Source organism: Chanos chanos, chromosome 11, assembly GCF_902362185.1.
Source record: "Chanos chanos chromosome 11, fChaCha1.1, whole genome shotgun sequence".
In the NCBI taxonomy this organism is placed as follows: Eukaryota; Metazoa; Chordata; class Actinopteri; order Gonorynchiformes; family Chanidae; genus Chanos; species Chanos chanos.
Genome location: NC_044505.1, coordinates 10,720,297 through 10,739,065, shown reverse-complemented (window position 1 = coordinate 10,739,065; position 18,769 = coordinate 10,720,297). Strand labels below are relative to the sequence as shown.

At 43.5% G+C, this 18,769-nt stretch overlaps 1 protein-coding gene across 2 annotated transcripts in view; it reads right to left on the bottom strand.

Moving 5' to 3' along the window:
- tenm3 (teneurin transmembrane protein 3) overlaps window positions 1–18,769 on the bottom strand; it is a 192,915-nt gene that overhangs the window by 33,131 nt on the left and 141,015 nt on the right. For both annotated transcript variants that reach the window (XM_030787892.1, XM_030787893.1), the window contains 5 exons: window positions 18,438–18,654; window positions 12,635–12,754; window positions 9,712–9,973; window positions 5,642–5,909; window positions 3,513–3,656 (listed from right to left, as the gene is read on the bottom strand). In XM_030787892.1, coding sequence (XP_030643752.1) covers window positions 3,513–3,656; window positions 5,642–5,909; window positions 9,712–9,973; window positions 12,635–12,754; window positions 18,438–18,654 — 1,011 coding nt within the window. The remainder of the gene's footprint in view (window positions 1–3,512; window positions 3,657–5,641; window positions 5,910–9,711; window positions 9,974–12,634; window positions 12,755–18,437; window positions 18,655–18,769) is intronic.

Genomic DNA, 18,769 nt, shown 5'->3' with positions numbered 1-18,769 from the left:
CAGTTTGAGAAAACACAAAAGCAGCATCCAGTGAAAAACACTTTGCTGTTTTGTACCTGTTAAATATCACTGAACTGAGGGATTGCAACAAAACCGTACACGGATATAGGATACAGCGATATGCAATATTTACAAATCTAGGGCCAAAGCATCGTGACACCATATATAACCTAATGCATGACTTAGAAATAGACATAAATATTCTTGTCCAGTCTTTTGTACTACACTGGTGAGTTTTCTTCTGGACGTAATAAACCGGAATGAGAAATCAACGTCCTTGTGGTTTTATCGTGAGATTTAAGGCAAAGTGAGTGAGAATTCATGGGTTAGAATGTGGAATTTGCGCATTTTGACCGCCAGCAGCAGTAGTTTGATATCCCTGTGTAAGTACTGGTCCGAGCCAACTATCCTATATGAATTTTTTTTCTTGTCACCCATGAATGAGACATCTGCTTTTTTTTTACCATTACCTTTTGATTGTGTTAAATCATACACACACAGCTTGTCCACGGACAAGTATGGCTTATCTCTACATATGGGCACACAGTTCATCTTTTTCCACACTCGTGCAACGTTAAATTAACCGTGAAATTTTATATTCACCCACACCAATCCAGTGGTTAAACAACTTTGAAACTGTCTATATTGCCCTGCACTACCTCAGTGTTAAATTAACACTGCGGATATTATTATTGTCCAACACAGGCACCGGCATTCAGCTGACTCTAAGTGTTTATACTGCCTAGCACTGGTCAGGTTAACACTCTCAGAGTTCATTTAAGAGTGCTGAATTTGCCGTGTGAGGTGAAGAGCAGGCATTAATGTATGTTCAGTTAGTCATAGGGCACATCCGGGCATTTTAGGGTTGAGGGAACTAATAAGAGATCTGAGCAGACATTGATATAGTGAGAGAGAGATAGGCTAGAGGTTCCCATTGGTGGATATGAGGGTTCAGAAGAAGTGCCTCTCTATTAGACCCTGATAGCAAAGCTGGCTAACCAAATAATAACTCTCTCTCTCTGTCTCTGTCTCTCCCTCTCTCGCTCTCTCTCTCTCTGTCTGTGTCAAATGACCGAATGAACAAATTAGCACACAAACACACACACACACAGAAAGAGAGAGAGGGAAAGATAGACAGACAGAGAGAGAGAGAAAGAGAGAAAGAAATATTTAACAGCAGTAGAGGTTGCTTGATTATACTAATGGAATCTCAGGGTCCTGTCCGTGCAGGCGGCCATCTTGAACAGGCACTCAGCACTGTTGACAAACCAAAATGGTTTTGGGCAAAATGGAGCTTTATAAAAAGAGTTATTATCACTATTTATCAGTGGGGAAACTCTGTGGTGGGTGTCTTACAGAAGTTTTAGGGGAGGGGGGGGGGCAGTGGGGTAATTGAGAGGAAGGAGGGGGACAAAGGGATGAAGAAAGGGCATTGGATTTGAAGATGAAAGAGCGGCCGAATTCCATTGGACAGCTGGCACTAAGCTGCAGAGGTAATATAGGGCTTAGCGTCAATCAACATGCAAACGCCTGATAATGTAGAATTGAACTTCAGCACCAGGCTGGAGGACTCTCCCTTGAGGCCAGACCAGGGGACAGAGATTTAGCGTTCTAGGCAATACCAACGGGAAGACAATTATGGTGGCATTTTCCGTGTATGCAAAACGATTCCTTTTTTTTTTTTTTAAACCTGACTTGACGTACATTGACCTCTTTTAGAAGTCTAAATAAGTTTCGGGTTTACTATCTTTCGAATAATAATCTGTTTGACTGATCTATGGACCACACACGGCTCTACAGACCATTTGTGGTGTTACAATGACAAGGCCCTGTCCTAATACTCTCACACATCTCCTTTACTTTGTATTCATTTCTTTACTTGAAATGCCAACAGGACTAAGTGTGTTGAAGCGATACCAAACCGATAGCACACAAATACCTTGCAGAGAGTTCTGGTAAAATTCCACTTATCGATTACCAAGTAAGAGGACTGGGTAAAAAGGAAAGGGAGCATTGAAAGGAACTGGGACAGAGCCCGGTCATTCAAGCGCTTCTGTCAGCTACGTGATTTGGGTCTGGGGCAGATATTCTTCTCTTTTCTTTTTTTTCTTTTTTTCTTTTTTTGTGGAGCACCTTTGGAGCATGAGTCACAGGGAGAGTGAGCTTACTTGGGCCTTCCACGGCGGAGCGGGGCGATCTCAGTCTGATGTTCAGGCAGTTCAGTGAGAATTATAGAGTTCTAATTTACACCATCATTACTCTGGGTGAAAGACCACCCCCACCCCCCTCCCCCCCACCTCATCCCCAACACACACACACTCACACACTCTCACACTCACACACACACACACCATCTCCTCTGTTCGGAGCCCTCACCTTAGAAGGACATGCGTAATATTAGGCTATTTATGGCTTGCCCATGAAGCTTTGCTGTTCGAGCTCGACCCCACGGAGGATTAATTCTCTCCACGCCTCGTCTGGCCCCTCTTAATGACCGATCGTTTGGGTTTATTTAATTGGACACGCGTCACTGTCTGGCCGTCAAAGTCCGGCTTTGATTTAAGACATCAATCATTTCGGGATGCCTGACGCCCCCCCCCCACCCCCCCCCCCCCACTCTCGACGCCGACGTTTCCGTCCGCGTCTTTCTGCGGGGTCGGATTCGGCTGTCTGGAATTGTTGGTGCATCACTTAAACTCGTGTCCTTGGGGCAGTTATTGAAGAGGGCTAATGGCCGAGCGCTGACTGGGCGCGCCGTTCGTCGTCACTTCACGCTTCTCCACCGTCCGAGTCGAAGGAGGCGCGAAGCCTTTATCTGAAGCTTCTCTTTCGGAAAGTTCTGGAGGTTTTAGAAGCGGCGGTAGCGCTTTAAAAAATTCATCATCGGAGTTTGATTTGTCCCTGATGACAGCGGACCATAAACGTTTGCTGCCAAGAACACTCCACACTGCTCTACTCTTTCTGAAGGTCACTAGCACGAAAATGTCAATGCGGTCTCTCCATTTGCACATCTAAGACCAAGAGGACTCAGATTTGTCTGTCACCACTGCCGATCAATAGCACTTAATCGTGACAACTATGAGTGTTATGACTATTTATTAAGAGTTTTTGAAGCCCTGTTTGTAAACAGAATGCTTCCAAAAATGGTGAATCCTTTATTTAAATAGGAAGTGTTGGACAATTTTAAGTGCTCGACAGATGCCCAAATAAGGAATGCAAGCAAAAAGAAAATCAAACGGAAAATGAATGATAACAAGGCTGCTGTTGACTGTTATTAACATGTAATTACAGCCTTATAGAATGTTTATACACTATGTTAATTCACAACATGAAATATGTATGACATCAATGAAAAGATGCAAAATCACTTAAGTGATCAGTGACTGTGTTGTTAAGCAGTTGGAAAGTTCTTGCAGCACTGAAAAAAATCATCTCTTGGATCACGGGAGGTGCCCCACAACATTAAAATCAGGTTGATATGTGAAAAGACTGACGGATGAAGATGGTCTTACCATTCTGAACGTCCAGGATGTGATGCTTGTCCAGAGTCCAGCCTCCCATGTTAGAAGCGTCCAGTTCATAGCCTTGCAAAATAGCCGTTCTTTTCTCCCACAGAATCAGGTCCAGGCACGACTCATACTCAAAGCCCACAGACACTGCGCAGAGAGAGAGAGAGAGAGAGAGAGAGAGAGAGAGAGAGAGAGAGAGAGAGAGAGGTAGGAGTAAGACAGAGTGAATTTAGACAGAGTTTAAAATCCAATTTTACACCACACTGAAAAAAGCATTTCTCAGTGTGCCAGCCAGGTGTATTGTCTTTAATAAATTACAGACATATTTAGCCAAGAAGCAAAGTGCTTCGGAGATAGTGAGAACAGATGAGTTGCACCGCGCGTAAAGCTACTCTTGTCAGAGTGTCCTTGACTAAGTTAGCAGGCAGAGTTTGAATATGTACCGCACAGTTTGCTTACAAGTCAGTTTAGCCAGCAATGAAAAAAGTACAAAAGAATGAGCACTCCAAGTAATTGCTTCCCTATCTCCCCTGAGTCCCACCAAATCAAATGTCCAACTTGATAGCAGTTCCCAGAAACAAGCATAAGAACTTTATTTGCGAGTCTTTCCCATAACTTTGCCAAATCTGATAGCAATCTTTTTGACGGCACCTGCTTCTCTCCGAGCAAATCATTTCAAATTCATATCTGTCCCCAGCCAATCACATTAACACAGTGACCTTGTGAACTTTTCGAAAGAATCAATAACCACGTTGCGATTCGCCTCGGCAAAAAAAAAAAAAAAAAAATTACCGCCGTAATGCAATGGGCAAACAAACAAACAAACAAAAAAAGGCTGATGAGTACAGGGTGGAAACTCGATCAATAATCTTGGGACTGAAGCAACCTGGCTCCTATCTCCCATGTTTTATCCGCAAAGACGGAATATAAGACCCCCCACGTCAACATAAAGTACACTTCTTTTTCTTGATGACACACATCTTGCGAGTTTGTTTATCTAAAAAAAAAAAAAAAATCATGGCTAGTTTTGTCTGACTGTCTGTCTGACTGTTTGCCTGCTTCATCCACACAGAAAATAACATGTCTTTGCTTGACTGCTTGCGGAGAGGGATTGGAGGAACCTACTCCAGCCTGCTATGACCACAGTACCAGTCTTGCTGCAACTGTCCCTCTCTGGCAAGATAAGTGTTCACATCAGCAGTTGGCTTGTCTGTTTATGTATATACACACCCAAAAAAAAAACACACCAGAGAAAGGCAATGACCTTCCTCAATAAGAAAGAGAGAGAGAGAGAGAGCGAGAGAGAGGGAGAGAGAGAGAGAGAGAGAAGGTTCATTCCCTTCCTGTGGTTTCTGTGTAGACTGATCATAAACACTAGAAAATGCAATATGCTAAAAAAAAAAAAAAAAAAAAGACCACAGGAAAGAAAAAAAAAAAAAAAACAGCAAAAAAAAAAATCTCCTAGACTAAGCCCTGAGCCATTTCAAACTGCAGAGTTTATGCTTTACACAGCTGTTATTTTCGTATTTAAATAAAAGAGACATCACAGTCTGCAAACACTTGGCCAACTGTCTGTGAGCTTGCTGGGTGTGCGTATATGTGGGATTCTATCCATAACATATGCATGCTCTATGCACCACTGGACTTAGCCTTAAACTGGCTAGCTGTTTATTGTAAAGACTGCATAAATCAATCCAGACTGTAGTCCAAATTAGACCGGATTGCTGCAGCTTGTTTAATCAACTGTATTTTTTTTTCTTTCTTCCTTTTCTTTCTTTTTTTTTTTCGGGCACGAAAATGCAAATATATAAACAGTGAGTTGTTTTCTAAAGAATGAGAAATCGATCAGAGGAATTCTCTCACCCTCTCTTGAAATATTCCTTATAAAGAAATGGTTTCCATAGACCCCGAATCCTGTACTTCTGCTCAGGAAGTCAAAACCCATTGATCAAACAAAACAAAACAAAACAAAACAAAAAAGATTCTGCAACTTTTTTTCCACCCTTGATCTTTCCTCTTCTTTTCTTTCATTTAGGACTATCTGTGCTCCAAATAAGATATCAACTCCGTAACAAACTTAATTAAAACAGCAGGAAGTACGGCGACTGTTGACCTCTTGATCTCTTACTCACCCACTGCCTCTGAAAGGCCGTAGACCCTCTGGTTGTAGGCATCCGTCTTGTCCCAGATGAAGGTGTAGGACAGATTGGGCTCAGCGGGGAACCACTTCTGGAAGAGACGGCCTACCACGGCCACCATCAGGTGCACCTTCATCAGGTTGAAGGGGATGGTTGATTGGGTCATCGTGACCTTGAGAACTGGACGGTATCCAGCCGCCCGCGAGCTTAGGTAGACCAGGTTCAGGTCACTGCCCGGGATGGCCGTCTCTTCTTGAAGAACCTTCATATCAAAGCAAGGAGAGAGAGAGAGAGAGAGAGAGAGAGAGTTATATATCTTGAAGGTGGGAAAAGAGTCAGCGATCTACATCTTCTGCCCTATAGCCCTCAAACGAGATGGAGCAGCTGGAAGAGGCATTAATCTTCAAAAGAGGCTGCAGCTGTCCAAGGCCCGGATTAGGGCGCATCTGTGCGAGAGTTTGCTTAAACCATCGTTTAGTCGGCTCGGAGGCTCTAATGAAACGGAGAGGCTTTTGCCAGCGGGATGTATAGACTCTTGTTTACATCGTAGCCTGATGGGACCGAAGTTCACATATCACTTTTATGCCGGATCACATCAAATACAATTGGCTATAAAGAGAACAGCGAGTGGCTTATGTTTTGGGGTGTCTTAAGAGCCCAGTAAGCCTTGGCTCTCTTAAACTACTCCCTGGTGATGAATCACATCCCTCCTTTAGTGTTTTTGTGCTAATTTCTCTCTCTCTCTCTTACTTTCTTTCTGTGAGGGAGCAGCAAAGGACCAGAGAAGTTGAGGAGAGGCTTAAAACTACAGGCAGATTTAGTGAGACGGCTTTCGTTCCTAACATTCAATTAAACAGCAGTCAAAGCCAATCTAGTATGACAATAATCTCTCTCTCTCTTATGGTTTTTCAAATACCCAGCTGAGAAGGGATACATATTTTTGCTTAGGGGCACAGAGGGAAAAAAAAAAGGGAGTTGTTTTCACCTTGGCCTCAGATCTTACTGTATTTTTATTGGATGTGAAGATCGGGCAGAACTTATGTGCACGTTCCTAAGTAACTTTGATATACCATTTGCTAACCAAACTCACGGCAGAATTTAAATGGGACACAGAAAGGGGGAAAAAAAAAACACATTAAAAAAAAAAAAAAAAGTGGCTACGAGTTCAGAGATTTAAACAGCTAAGCTGTAGATTCACCACCCTGATAATATAACTCTCCACAGCAGCCTTGTCCTGGCGTCAGAACTTCACGAGGCCTTAGCAATCATGGCAACCGCAACTGACATACTGCCATAATCATTGAATATGTGTGTGTGTGTGTGTGTGTGTGTGTGTGTGTGTGTGTGTGTGTGTGTGTGTGCCCATCACGTGTGTGTTTTCTTAAGGGCATACCACAGGGCTAAATGTGTCTGTGCTGTGCGTGAACCCTCATGACCCCCCACCCCCCCAGTCCACCTCCACCGCTCTTCAACAATCTTTAATTATAGATCCAGCTCTAATAACATGCCTGGCTCCAGTTAGCAACCGGCTCTTAATGAAAAACACTGTACCAAAAAAAAAAAAACAAAAAAAAAAAACAGAGCTACGCAAACATTTTTCTCTTCTCTCAGAGAGGGTGAGAGGCAATAACTTTGGTCTTTGGGCTGCTTTTTTTTTTTTTTACGCGAAATTGTTTTGGCCGCGTTAAAAATAACCGAGAGCAATGATGAAACGCTTGTCGCGCTTCATTTGATGTGCGCCATTAAAATGTATCATAAAACGCAACTTTTTTTTCTTTTTTCTTTTTTAAATCATCGACTTTAGAATGCATCTAGGGAATGCCATCAACTGTCGTATAAAACACAGGCAACTGTAAAGTTTGGCATTTTCATTAGAAACAGCGGAGTCCTCGACTTAGCAGAACGACGGAGCCGGCGTAGCAACAACACAAAACGGCATGAGGAGTCGCGTTTATCTTTCATTCATTAAACGTCTCATCTGATTTTCCACAGACGTGTACAGGTTCTTTTGGACTCATTATGACACACATGTGAACGAATGTCCCCAGATGGTTCGGCCAAGCTGTTGTGTACAAGTGGAAAAGATTTTTTTCTCTTTTTTTTATTTTTTTTATTCACGTCACGGACGCTCCAAAACGGAGATGTCTGTTTGCCATTTAAAACACTGTTCTCCAAGTAAAACTCTCTGGCCTATTACTGTCTCAAAGCAGAGTGTCTGCGTTACACACAAACTCCATTTAGACGGATTGGATGTGTTTAGAACTCTGCTCAGAGAAAAAACGTAATTCAAATCAGAGTTGTAACTCTTACAGGGTTTGGATCCAGAGCAAAGGACAAAGTCCGATCCGGCTCATGTAAAGAGAGAGAGAGAGAGAGAGAGAGAAAGAGAGGGTAGCAAAAAGAGACAGAGAGAGAGAGAGAGGAAGAGATCAGAACTGGACAGAGAGGGGTGTTTGAGTGGAATTAAAGTGTAGCTGTCTATTCTCTGCCAGCACTGGGGCGGGGGGGCTTTTGGAGCGACATGCGAGATGACACATGTGTTTGGCTCCCGATCACATTTCAGAAGATGTTCCTCTACAAAGCCATGCTGTGATGCACTGATAATGGAAGAGTCTGGTTGAATGTTTTTTAAGGGGGTATGTGGGATCAGATATTGAGCCAAGGGAAAGATTAAGGAAGGAACAGAGAGAGAGAAAGAGAGAGAGAGAGGCTGAATGGGGGGGGGGGGGGGGGTGTTAGAGCCTACACTCCACCAAGTTCTCAATCCCTCAGCAGAAATGCACAGAACGCGCGGAACAGCCTTGAACAAACGAGGAATTCAACCTTGAGGTTTTTTTTTTTTTGCCATACCAGATTCGTTTCATAAGCCTTTCATGTTATGAATTGGTTTTGAGTAACACTTTAAATAAGCAGAGAGCATCTGTCTAACCACATGGTGCAAGATCTGAAAGTGCGCCAGGACAATATATATATATATATATATATATATGACATTGTTTCAGTTGTTAATTTTCACACAAAGCCAGGATTTTATTTGCTCCGGGGAAGTGCCTTTAAAGGTTATGTGGAGAGAGACTGCTGCCTTAGAAGAATGTGCTCGTTGCCTGCAGACCTGGGTCGAATAAGCATGTAAATGACTGGGCCGCATTCCAATTCTCTTCAGTGCCCCCTTTCCTTTTTACCTTGCTCTCTTAAATAACAGGAAAAAAGGGCAGTTTTAGTGAAGACTGTGAGACACGTGTGTGTCTTTGTTTACAGTATTGGCTCCAACACTGCCTGTTTCGCTACATCTTTTAGTAACTTCAGTAGAAATTACACGAGCTGAAAGAGTATTGGGTTTGGGCCTGTTCATTCTAATAATCTGATTTTTCTTTTTTTTTTTTTTTTTTTTAAGGCAGGTCCACTGGTCCTCTAGTACTATCTAAAGCAGGAAGAGATTCGAAAGGATTTTTGTCATTGGTGTTAAATCAGGGGGTTCTAAAGCAACAAGTTATTGCTTAGAAATTTAAAACACATTATAGTGTTGAACATGTGATATTTGAATATGGTTTTTTTTTATTATTATTAATTTAAAACTTTAAAATCCTCTAGAATCTTGTTACTTTTCTTATTGGCCAACAGCAGATGGTCTCTGATTGGTTGAAGAGCACACATGCTGAGTTCTCAGGAGGGGTTGTAGAAATTAGCTGCTAATCAAGTCGCAAACACAGAAAGCACTGGAGCGTTGGATTTCCAAGTCTGTGACAGTATTTCATTTGAATGTATCACTTTTTAAGACTCTCTTTCAAATGAGTTTCTGGAATTTGGATTTTTGCAGGCTGGCGATTCTATATCTAGATCTTCTCATAACTCATAGTCTGTGATATTTTTCAACATTCACCACACATTTTTCATTTCTGAGGTATCTCGTCCAAATTCAGTCTCTCTCACCATAAAAACCAATATGCTCTGATCTGGCGAAGTGTTTTCTGTGGGATACACTGTGTTGACGTGCCTGTACTGAATGTAAAGTACTCCCAGATGCCTTAAAAGTTCTGATCTTCTAACGGTTCTTCAAACGGTACCTGTGTCTCTGGGATAATCGGACCGTCCACGGGGGAGGACCTGAAGAACGTGGAAAGGGGCGTGGCCACAATGAGGGGGCTGGGCCGGATGAAGCCGCTCAGGTCGCAGCTCGGAATGTCGTTTTCCTCCTTCTTCATGACCAAAGTGTCCATGACGTAGAACACGTTCCACGGGATCCAAACGGTCCGGTACTGCGTCAAGAACGGAGCGCGCTCGAAGCTCAGCGTCAAAGAAGCGCCTCCATTGGCCAGAATGTCAAACCTCGAGAGAGAAAAGAGATTTCATTGGTTTAGAGAGACAGAGACATCACACATACAGACACACACACACACACACACACACACACATACACACAAGAGCAGACAAACACACAAACATATACTTGCTGATATGTCACCAGTACCACCACCACACAAGCTAAAATCACGCTACTCCGGGCGCGCTATCTGTACGGAAAAAGAAAGCGCTTTCAGCATAAATTTGGGAAACACATACATTTGTTTATCATTCACAAACACAGCTGTGACCTGTACATCTCTCAGCATTTCACGCACGAACACAAACACATACACTGCATTTCATTTTTCCTCTCTCTTCTTTGTCAGATCAAGGAGAGGTGATAGAAAAGAGGGAGGATCCAGAGCAGGATGACTAATATGAATTAAGCATGAGGGAAGGTGATTCTTTACTCGTTTAATGTCTCCCCTCTCTCTCCGTACACCTCGCCTTCATTACTGTCGATGTGAGACACAACACTTTCTTTCCTCCCTTTATTATTTTCATTCCTGATGTAGAGGCTGGCATTGTGAAAAATGTACGATAATGCGACCACTCTTTTTATTACTGCATCGCGTTTAAACAAAAGCTCCCTTTGGCAGTCTCTCTGTCTCTTTCTTTCTCTCTCTCGCTGTCTGTCTCTCTCTCTCTCTCTGTCTCTTTCTTTCTCTCTCTGTCTCTTTCTCTCTCTCTCTGTCTGTCTCTCTCTCTGTCTCTTTCTCTCTCTCTCTGTCTGTCTCTCTCTCTCTCTGTCTCTTTCTCTCTCTCTCTGTCTCTCTCTCTCTCTCTCTCTGTCTCTCTCTCTCTCTCTCTCTGTCTCTCTATCTCTCTCTCTCTCTCTCTCTCCCTCTCTCTCTCTCTCTCTCTCTCTTTCTGTCTTTTCACACGGGGCAAGCCTGAAGAGACTGATTAGCTTAGAAATGAGGAAGGGCCTGTTCCTACTGTCCTATATTCAGCTCTTCTGCTTGCTGCAGGGAGGGCCTTGATTGAGTAGACAAAACGCATTTTCTCGCACAAATCTGTTCACATTTGTAATGCACCACACACACACACACACACACACACAAAACGACACAAATGTGAACGGTACATGAATACCAAACAGCTGTGTAACTCCTACTTGTGAGTGTGTGTGTGTGTATGTGTGTGTGTGTGTGTGTGTGCGTGCCTGTCTGTGTGTGCGTGTTATGACTCTCCTAAGTGGATAAGGAAGGCGTCCAGGCCTGATTACTCACTGCCATTTTTCAGACCAGTCCCGTGGTACAGGGTCAAAAGGTATAACAGCTGGCTGAAAAGCCTAATCTCGTACTGACTCCATTTCACCCTCTCTAAATCTTTCTCTCTCTCTCTCTCTCTCTTTCATCTGCCCTCCTTTACATTCCCTCCTTCAATCTGGATATATCTCTCTTTCTCCCTCTCTCTCTCTCTCCTCTGTTCCCTCCCTTCCAATAAAAAACCCTCTATCCATTCATCACCATCCTTTGCTCTCTCCCTCTCCCTCTCTCTCTCACTCTGCCAAGCTCATCCGTGCTCTCTCTCTCTCCCTCTCTTTTTTTTTTTTAAAGGGCCGGTGCTGAGTTGTCCAGTTTCGGTCCATCTCCTCTGCAGCACTGCGAAGGGAGCAAACACCTCCCCTCCTCCTCCTCCCCCCCCCCTCCTGCTCACCCCTGATCGACCCGTCTTGGCTCACAGGCTCTCTATCAGCGTCTATGAGCTCTCCGGAGCGAGTCAGCCCGGACTCCGCCGATCCCGTCCTGCCTGTCTACGCTGTCTCGTTTAGCCAAGGGCTGTCTGAAAGCGCGTCCTTACCGTAGCAGCGCGGCCCGCGCCCGTTGCTTCGGCCGTAATAAGTTAGCAGGCTCTGGCTAGAATAACCGAGGGAGCTGTTTTAACAGCGTGTGGAAGAGCGGGCTCATTCGCTGATTGATTTTGCCCTTGTAAATCTAATGCATTTTAAACAGGGCCCCCTCTTTCTCCTGGTAAAATGGCACTCTGTCCATAGACATTTGCACAAGATGATCTTGGGAGATTCGCTGCGAGCAACGACATGCAGGCGTGTGGAGACACACACACACACACACACAACCACACACACTTACATACGTTCAGCAGCACACATGCACGCGCACGCACACGCGCACACACACACACACACACACACACACACACAAATACACATGCGCAGATGTTCGTGGGTGGACCAATACAAGCAAACACCTCCGCATGCAACTCAGAAATATGTAAACAGAAACAAGTTGTCAATAAAAATGTAGGAAAAAAAATCAATTCTGGCATAATAAGTTGCATAAAATCATGTGTGGGTGTGTCTGCCTGTATATGGGAGAGGAAGATGTGTATGTGTCATTTTTTTGTGTGTGTGTGTGTGTGTGTGTGTATGTATCTGTGTGTGTGCAGATATGTGTGTGTGTGTGTGTGTGTGAGTGAGAGAGAGAGAGAGAGAATGTGTATGTGTATGTATATATGTCTGTGTGTTTGCCTGTATCTGAAAGAGAGACAGGTGAAGAGAGAGAAAGAGAGAGTGTGTGTATGTGTATGCATATATGTCTGTGTGTTTGCATGTATCTGAAAGAGAGACAGGTGAAGAGAGAGAAAGAGAGAGTGTGTGTATGTGTAGGCTGAACCTACATGCCATCCTGCCGTGTGATGGTGTAGCCATGGTCTGGGTAATGTACAAACGACACGTTGACTCCGATGAGAGGGGTCCCATCTGCAGTCAGCACCTGTCCCCGGATGATGGATACCAAGCTGAAAGGCAAACACACCAACACACACACCCATTATTTTAGATCCTAAGAACTCTGAGACACACACACACACACATACACTCCACCAACATCGGCTTTCAAGATTTACAGCTGGGCCATCCGGATTGTACATTAATCTAGTTTTACAATGTCAGCAAACGTGGCTTTTCTAACATAAACTCTCATTCTTTCTCACACACACACACACACACACACACACACACACACACACACACATTCAAAGCCATTGTCAGTGTGCATTTTCAGCGAGCGTCATGTTTTGTAACACATTTGACTCTGTGAAGTCTGTTAACAGGGCTTGAGACTCTGGTCTTTCCTTCAGTTTCAAGTTATGCTTTCATCTTGTGTCTCATCACATCTCATAGGCAGGCAGTGACTGATTTACCAACATCATATTGGCTCTAATTCTTCTCATCAAGCTTGTCTCCACGCTACAGGAATCTCACAGAGAGGCCAATTAATTACATAGCAAACAGATGCCGGAAGCGAGGAAAAAAAACCCCCCAAAAAACAAAACAAAACAAACCCCCTCCCCCCCCAGAACAGCAATAACCAAATGAAGAAATAAAATCGTGCTTGGTTGTCGAAGGGAAAGATTGATGTCGGCGGTTAATCAATGGGTGTGCTTTCTCAACATAGTCACTTCTCTCTGAGGGCCAAGGACACCCTCCACTGTACTTTTGTGTCTGATTTTCCGGGTCATTACCGCTTTCAGGAGAGACTAATCAGCACAACTACACTTGATCCAGCCGGCCCTGGGTAACATAAATATCTGAAGCGTGTTTGACTGTCTAGGCCCCGTCCCAATTCGCCTCTGCTCCCTTTTCTCCTAACGCTTCTCTTTTTAATTCCTGGAATAACTGGCGGTTTCGAAGGCAGCCGCGTGCTATTTGTGATCAATAGTTGGAATTTAAACATGTTCGACCTCTGAGAATGTAGCCTTCAGGACTGCGGCGACTTTAGTGGAAAAGGAGACAAGGTAAAAAGGAACCAAGTAAGATAATGAGACACAGCCCAGTTTTAACACCCTCCCCTGCTCCTTTCTTTTCTCTTTCTACGTCCCTCTGATCCAGCCTTTGCATGGGCCAGGTAAACATCCCATAAATAACCCAGCATCCTCTTAATGTACCCATAATTCATGTCGTCCCATTTGCTTTGTGTGTGGCCATAAAACAATGGAGGTAGGCGTCACCGATTACAGCCTGAGCGTTCTAAAAGCACGCAGTAATTCACCCTCCTTAAAGCCTCTCTCCTCTCCACCTCCCGGAGCACACAACGCTCATCTTTTCTTATTTTTATTTTTTGTTTAGTTTTGTTTTCACTCCAAGCAAAGCCATTTGCTCTACAAGTCATAAACCATTACAATGGGTGTTGTGACAGAAAAAGCTGTATTTTGGTGTGTCACTAACAACTTCTTTTTTTTCGGCTTGACTTGACCAAATCTGATCCTAAGAGGGCAGTTATTGTGTATTTTAAATCAAGGTCTTCTCTCGGGTGTTACAGAGATGTTCCATTTGGTTTGAATGGGGGGTGGTGATGGAGGGTTTCTTGTCTTTCGCCTTGTCTTTCTTTATTTCTTTCTTTCGCAGTGATAATATTCTCAACACATGAATTATGGCCAGATACAGCTGGACCACCATCTGAGGCCAGTCTGGGTTAACTGCACCTCCAGCCAGGATGGTGTTGCAGCTGCAGCCTCCGCCTGTCTCTTGGACAGTGGATACGGCTCAGACCTTCTGCCTCTGTGACCTCACAGCTTCCAGTCTGCTCTATGTAACCAGCATCCAGGAGTGTAATCCATTCAAAACATTTCTTGTTTCTGCGGGAGTTCAGATGTGTTTCGGGTCACATATATCTATATAAGTATATATATATACCTCATTCCTTCACATTGGCTTGGCTAAACAGCAGAGTTAAGATACACAGGAGAGAAAACGGTCAAAAATAAAATCCTCTGGCTGGTCTCATAGAGTCTTGGCTCATTTTTGAAGGGTGAATTGAAACCTTGCTCACATCTGAGCAATGGCTGACTGGCATACGGAGAGTTGGAGAAGATGAAATGATTCGGTGTGACTCAGTGTGTTTTCACACGACGCCCCGCTGACACCGATGCTGCCATTAAGCTCTAGCCTGAGGTGCCACAAAAAAAAGAGAGAGAGAGAGAGAGACAAAGAGAGAGAGAGAGAGAGAGAGAGAGAGAAAGAAAAGGAAAAAGAAAAAGAAAAAAAAAGTTTTGTCCAGAAATGTCTGAGCTCACTTTTAACTTTTGTTCAAAGTGAGGGGGTGGGTGTAGAGGTGGTAGGGTTGGGGGTGGGAGGTGGGGCAACGGGACGGCGGTTTCCTCTTGCTGTACCGCTACATCCAGAACATCGGTAATTCAAAGAGGGGACATTGTGGTGCTTGACAGAGACCGGCATAAATGCCGTGTCTTGCACTTAAAACGGTTCTCTGAGCTCTTTCTATCGCAATCTCTGTCTCCAAACAGGGACATTTTTATGGTGAACAAGGGTGAATAACGCTGTTTTTGACAAAGGTTAGCAAGAGAAGGGGCGGAGACAGGAGATGATGAAATAGAACTGGAATATTCTCGTGAGAAGAAAACAAAACGGTATATTACAGTTTGTTTATTAAGTTTATTAAGTAAATCTGAGGAGCTTCAAACTGTCCATTTATCTCAGCTTTTTTTGGAACTGATTCCACACTGCGTCGTTTTTTTTTTTGGGGGGGGGGGGGGGGGGGGGGGGTTGGGTTTTTTTTGTTCCGCATGTTTCTAATCTTCATGAAAGTACACTTTAAGTCCACTGGTGGCAATCTATTCCTAAAAATATTTCTAAGAACTGTTTTTACAAACCTTTCCTTTGCAAGAGTGATGTTTGTTCATATGCTGATGCCTTGGAGACACGCTTTAGCCAGGAGTTATTTTAGATCTTTGAAGGTTAACGGAAAGCATGACCAAAGTCCATACACATGTTCTACGTTAGTTACGACGACTGCCAAACAAAGTCTCTCCGGCAAAATGCTATTATTCCACGCAGATGTCTCCTGCGCCCAGTGTCAAAGTTTGTTTTGAAATCACATTATCCTGTGCCTACTTTATCGAATAATCAGCTCTTATCTGACCACTGAGGTATTGCCAAACGCATGCTCCCACATGTTGGTTATTCCGAAACGGGCACACTCGCAGTGTTTGTTGTGTATAATCAAGTTAGCTATCTAGACAAACATCAGAATTGCCTAGCAATTTCTGAGATTAATTTGAACCAAAGTCCGTGAGATTTTAATCTCTCGAGAGCACATGCACGCGGCGTGAGATCAAGATGAATAAATTAATTATTATTCAAACGTAAACGCGATTCACGCGCATTTTAATTAACTCGAAAGGTCAGCTTATGTCCTTATGTGCTTTTAAAATGGAACAAAAAAAATAACAAAGTCTCCATACAGTCTCATCGCGTTTTTGCCCACAATCCAGTAACGGACAGGCGTAGAGCAGGGACATTTAAATTTCAAATCTGTACAGTGCGCAAAATGTCTCGAAAATACCAAGAGGAGCCTGAGGAAAACCGAGGAGAAGGGGGGAGAAAATGCTTTCAGATGAACACTACTCAACACTACTCAACCTTTTCAAATGTTCTTTACAAAAAAAAAAAAAAAGATGGTCAGGATACAATGTAACGAAACTCTTGTTATCTGTGACAGTTCAGACGACTACACATCTGTTTATTACGTGCGGCCTCTTAGAAGAAATAAAATGTTTCACGTAGGCAAAATGATTTTCGTGCCACGGAAGACGTTTCACGAACGAGAGTACGCGGTATGTAAACCTCACTTCTCCCTGGTTGTACGGCAAATGTTTTAATGTTGTTTTCTGTAGCAAAAAAAAAAAAAAAAAAGTTCCCGCAGTTCTAGAAAGGTCATTTCAGAGTTATTTTATAATCATTAACACCCACACTGTTACAGTTACTTGTCAGAAAGAACTGTTCCCCCCCCCCATTTTTTTTTTTTTAAGTGCATTTACTCTGGTGGGTGCTGATTTATACTAATGCTGAAAAAGTGTTTATATAACCCACATCAACCCCTATGCACTTTGCAATCATTTTTCATAAGATATGAAGTGGAGATTCTCTCTCTGCCACATTAAGGACGACAACCAGCTCTTTTCAAACATCACATCTTTTTCGACTCTCTCGTTCAAGGAAAAGTCAAAGAAACGAATGACTTGCCTTGAATGACTTAATGGCATGACTTGAATAAAGCGACTAAACTGTTTCTTTAACTCGTATCTGCATCTCTTTGCATCTGATGCATTAAGAACCTAAAAGCTTCTGCAAAACCTCGGGGGGGGGGGGGGGGGGGACACAGATATCAATAAGACTTCATTACAATGACCCCAGGACTGATCAGCGCAACATCCAATTCAGAGTCACTAATGTTTCTGCTCTTTTTCAATTTCTCTCTCTCTCTCTCTCTGTGCTCTCTCTCTCTCTCTCTGTGTGCTCTGGGTCATGCAGTTCATTCAAGGTCTGGCCACATAACTGTCGCCAAGGCAACAGGACGACATTCCTCAAACGGCCGTAAAGGCCGGACCCGATGGGAGGTTTCTCATTTTCACAGTGGGGATTTGTTCTCAAAAGCAACCAGAAGAACAACTTTTCAATTCACACAACACCTAACTGTTCATACCCTGAATTATACAAAGTGTCTAAAGAGAGGAATTATTATAAACATACAACACCCATTCTTGATCTTGTGGAATCAGAAAAAGTTGTGGGGATGGGGTCCCCCAAAATATAGAACATTTTTTCCTCATGTTCCTGATCCTGTTACCCTCTCCACTCCCTCACTCTCCCTCTCTCTCTCTCTCTCTCTCTCTCACACACACACACACACACACATACACACGCATCATTTAGTTGGCACGATGTTTGGGGAGATTCATTTTGAAGCATTATTTTCATGCTGACACAAACACAATAAGATCTCAGAGTGCACTGATGCAGGAGTTCGTGGCCAGGTGATCCAGAGGTTAATCTGAAGATGGAACGGGCCAGGAAAATTGTCAAAGTCAATCAGAGTAACCATGATATCAGCACAGACACTGTTTTGGCGCATCGAGGAATCCAGCCCTCACCAGTGAAGCTCCATAAACCAGCCCGCCACTATATAAATTATGATTATACAGAACTGCTCTATGGGGTCATTCTTTTAATAGCATTTCTGTCTGAATTCTCACTGCTAGACAATTGTCATGTGCTAATCTGCTTTTTCTGACAGTCTTTGTCTTACAGTCTATTCTCCTCTTTCTGAGAACCCCTGTCTAATCATCATAACAGTGAGAATTTCACACAGGAGAGAAGGGCCCAGGGACTTTTTGTTTGTTTATTTGTTTGTTTGTTTGTTTGTTTTAACATAAGAGAGGAGAAACAACTGCTTGGATGTTTCATATCTTCAAGAGCTCAAATGTAGTGATTTGATTTCTGAAGTGTAAAGTACAGTAAAGCACTTCATGCTACTTTCAGCTCATTCAATACACACACACAAACACACACACACACACATACACATACACACACACACACATACACTCACACACACACACACACACACACACACACACACACACACACACGCAGACACACAATACATGCACAGTTAGAACTGACCTCTTGTTGAAGGGGTTTTCTCCCATGATAACGTGAGTGCTCTCAGGTCCGACGAGGAAGTTGATTCGCTGGTAGAAGGACTGGGCGACCTGCTGCGGTGAAGGCGATTGGCTCTGACTGATGATGTCAGCGGGGTCGGGCGAACCGCGGCAGTACGGCTGACTCTGACAGGAGCTCTGCAGGCAGCAGTCAGGATCCATACAGTCCACCAGACCATCTGTGAACCAGAGAGCCAATCACTTTAAAGCACAGGGCATCGCCAGAGAGCAAATCAATTTACAGCACATGGCATCACCTGAGAGCCAATCAATTTATAGCACAGCACAACACAA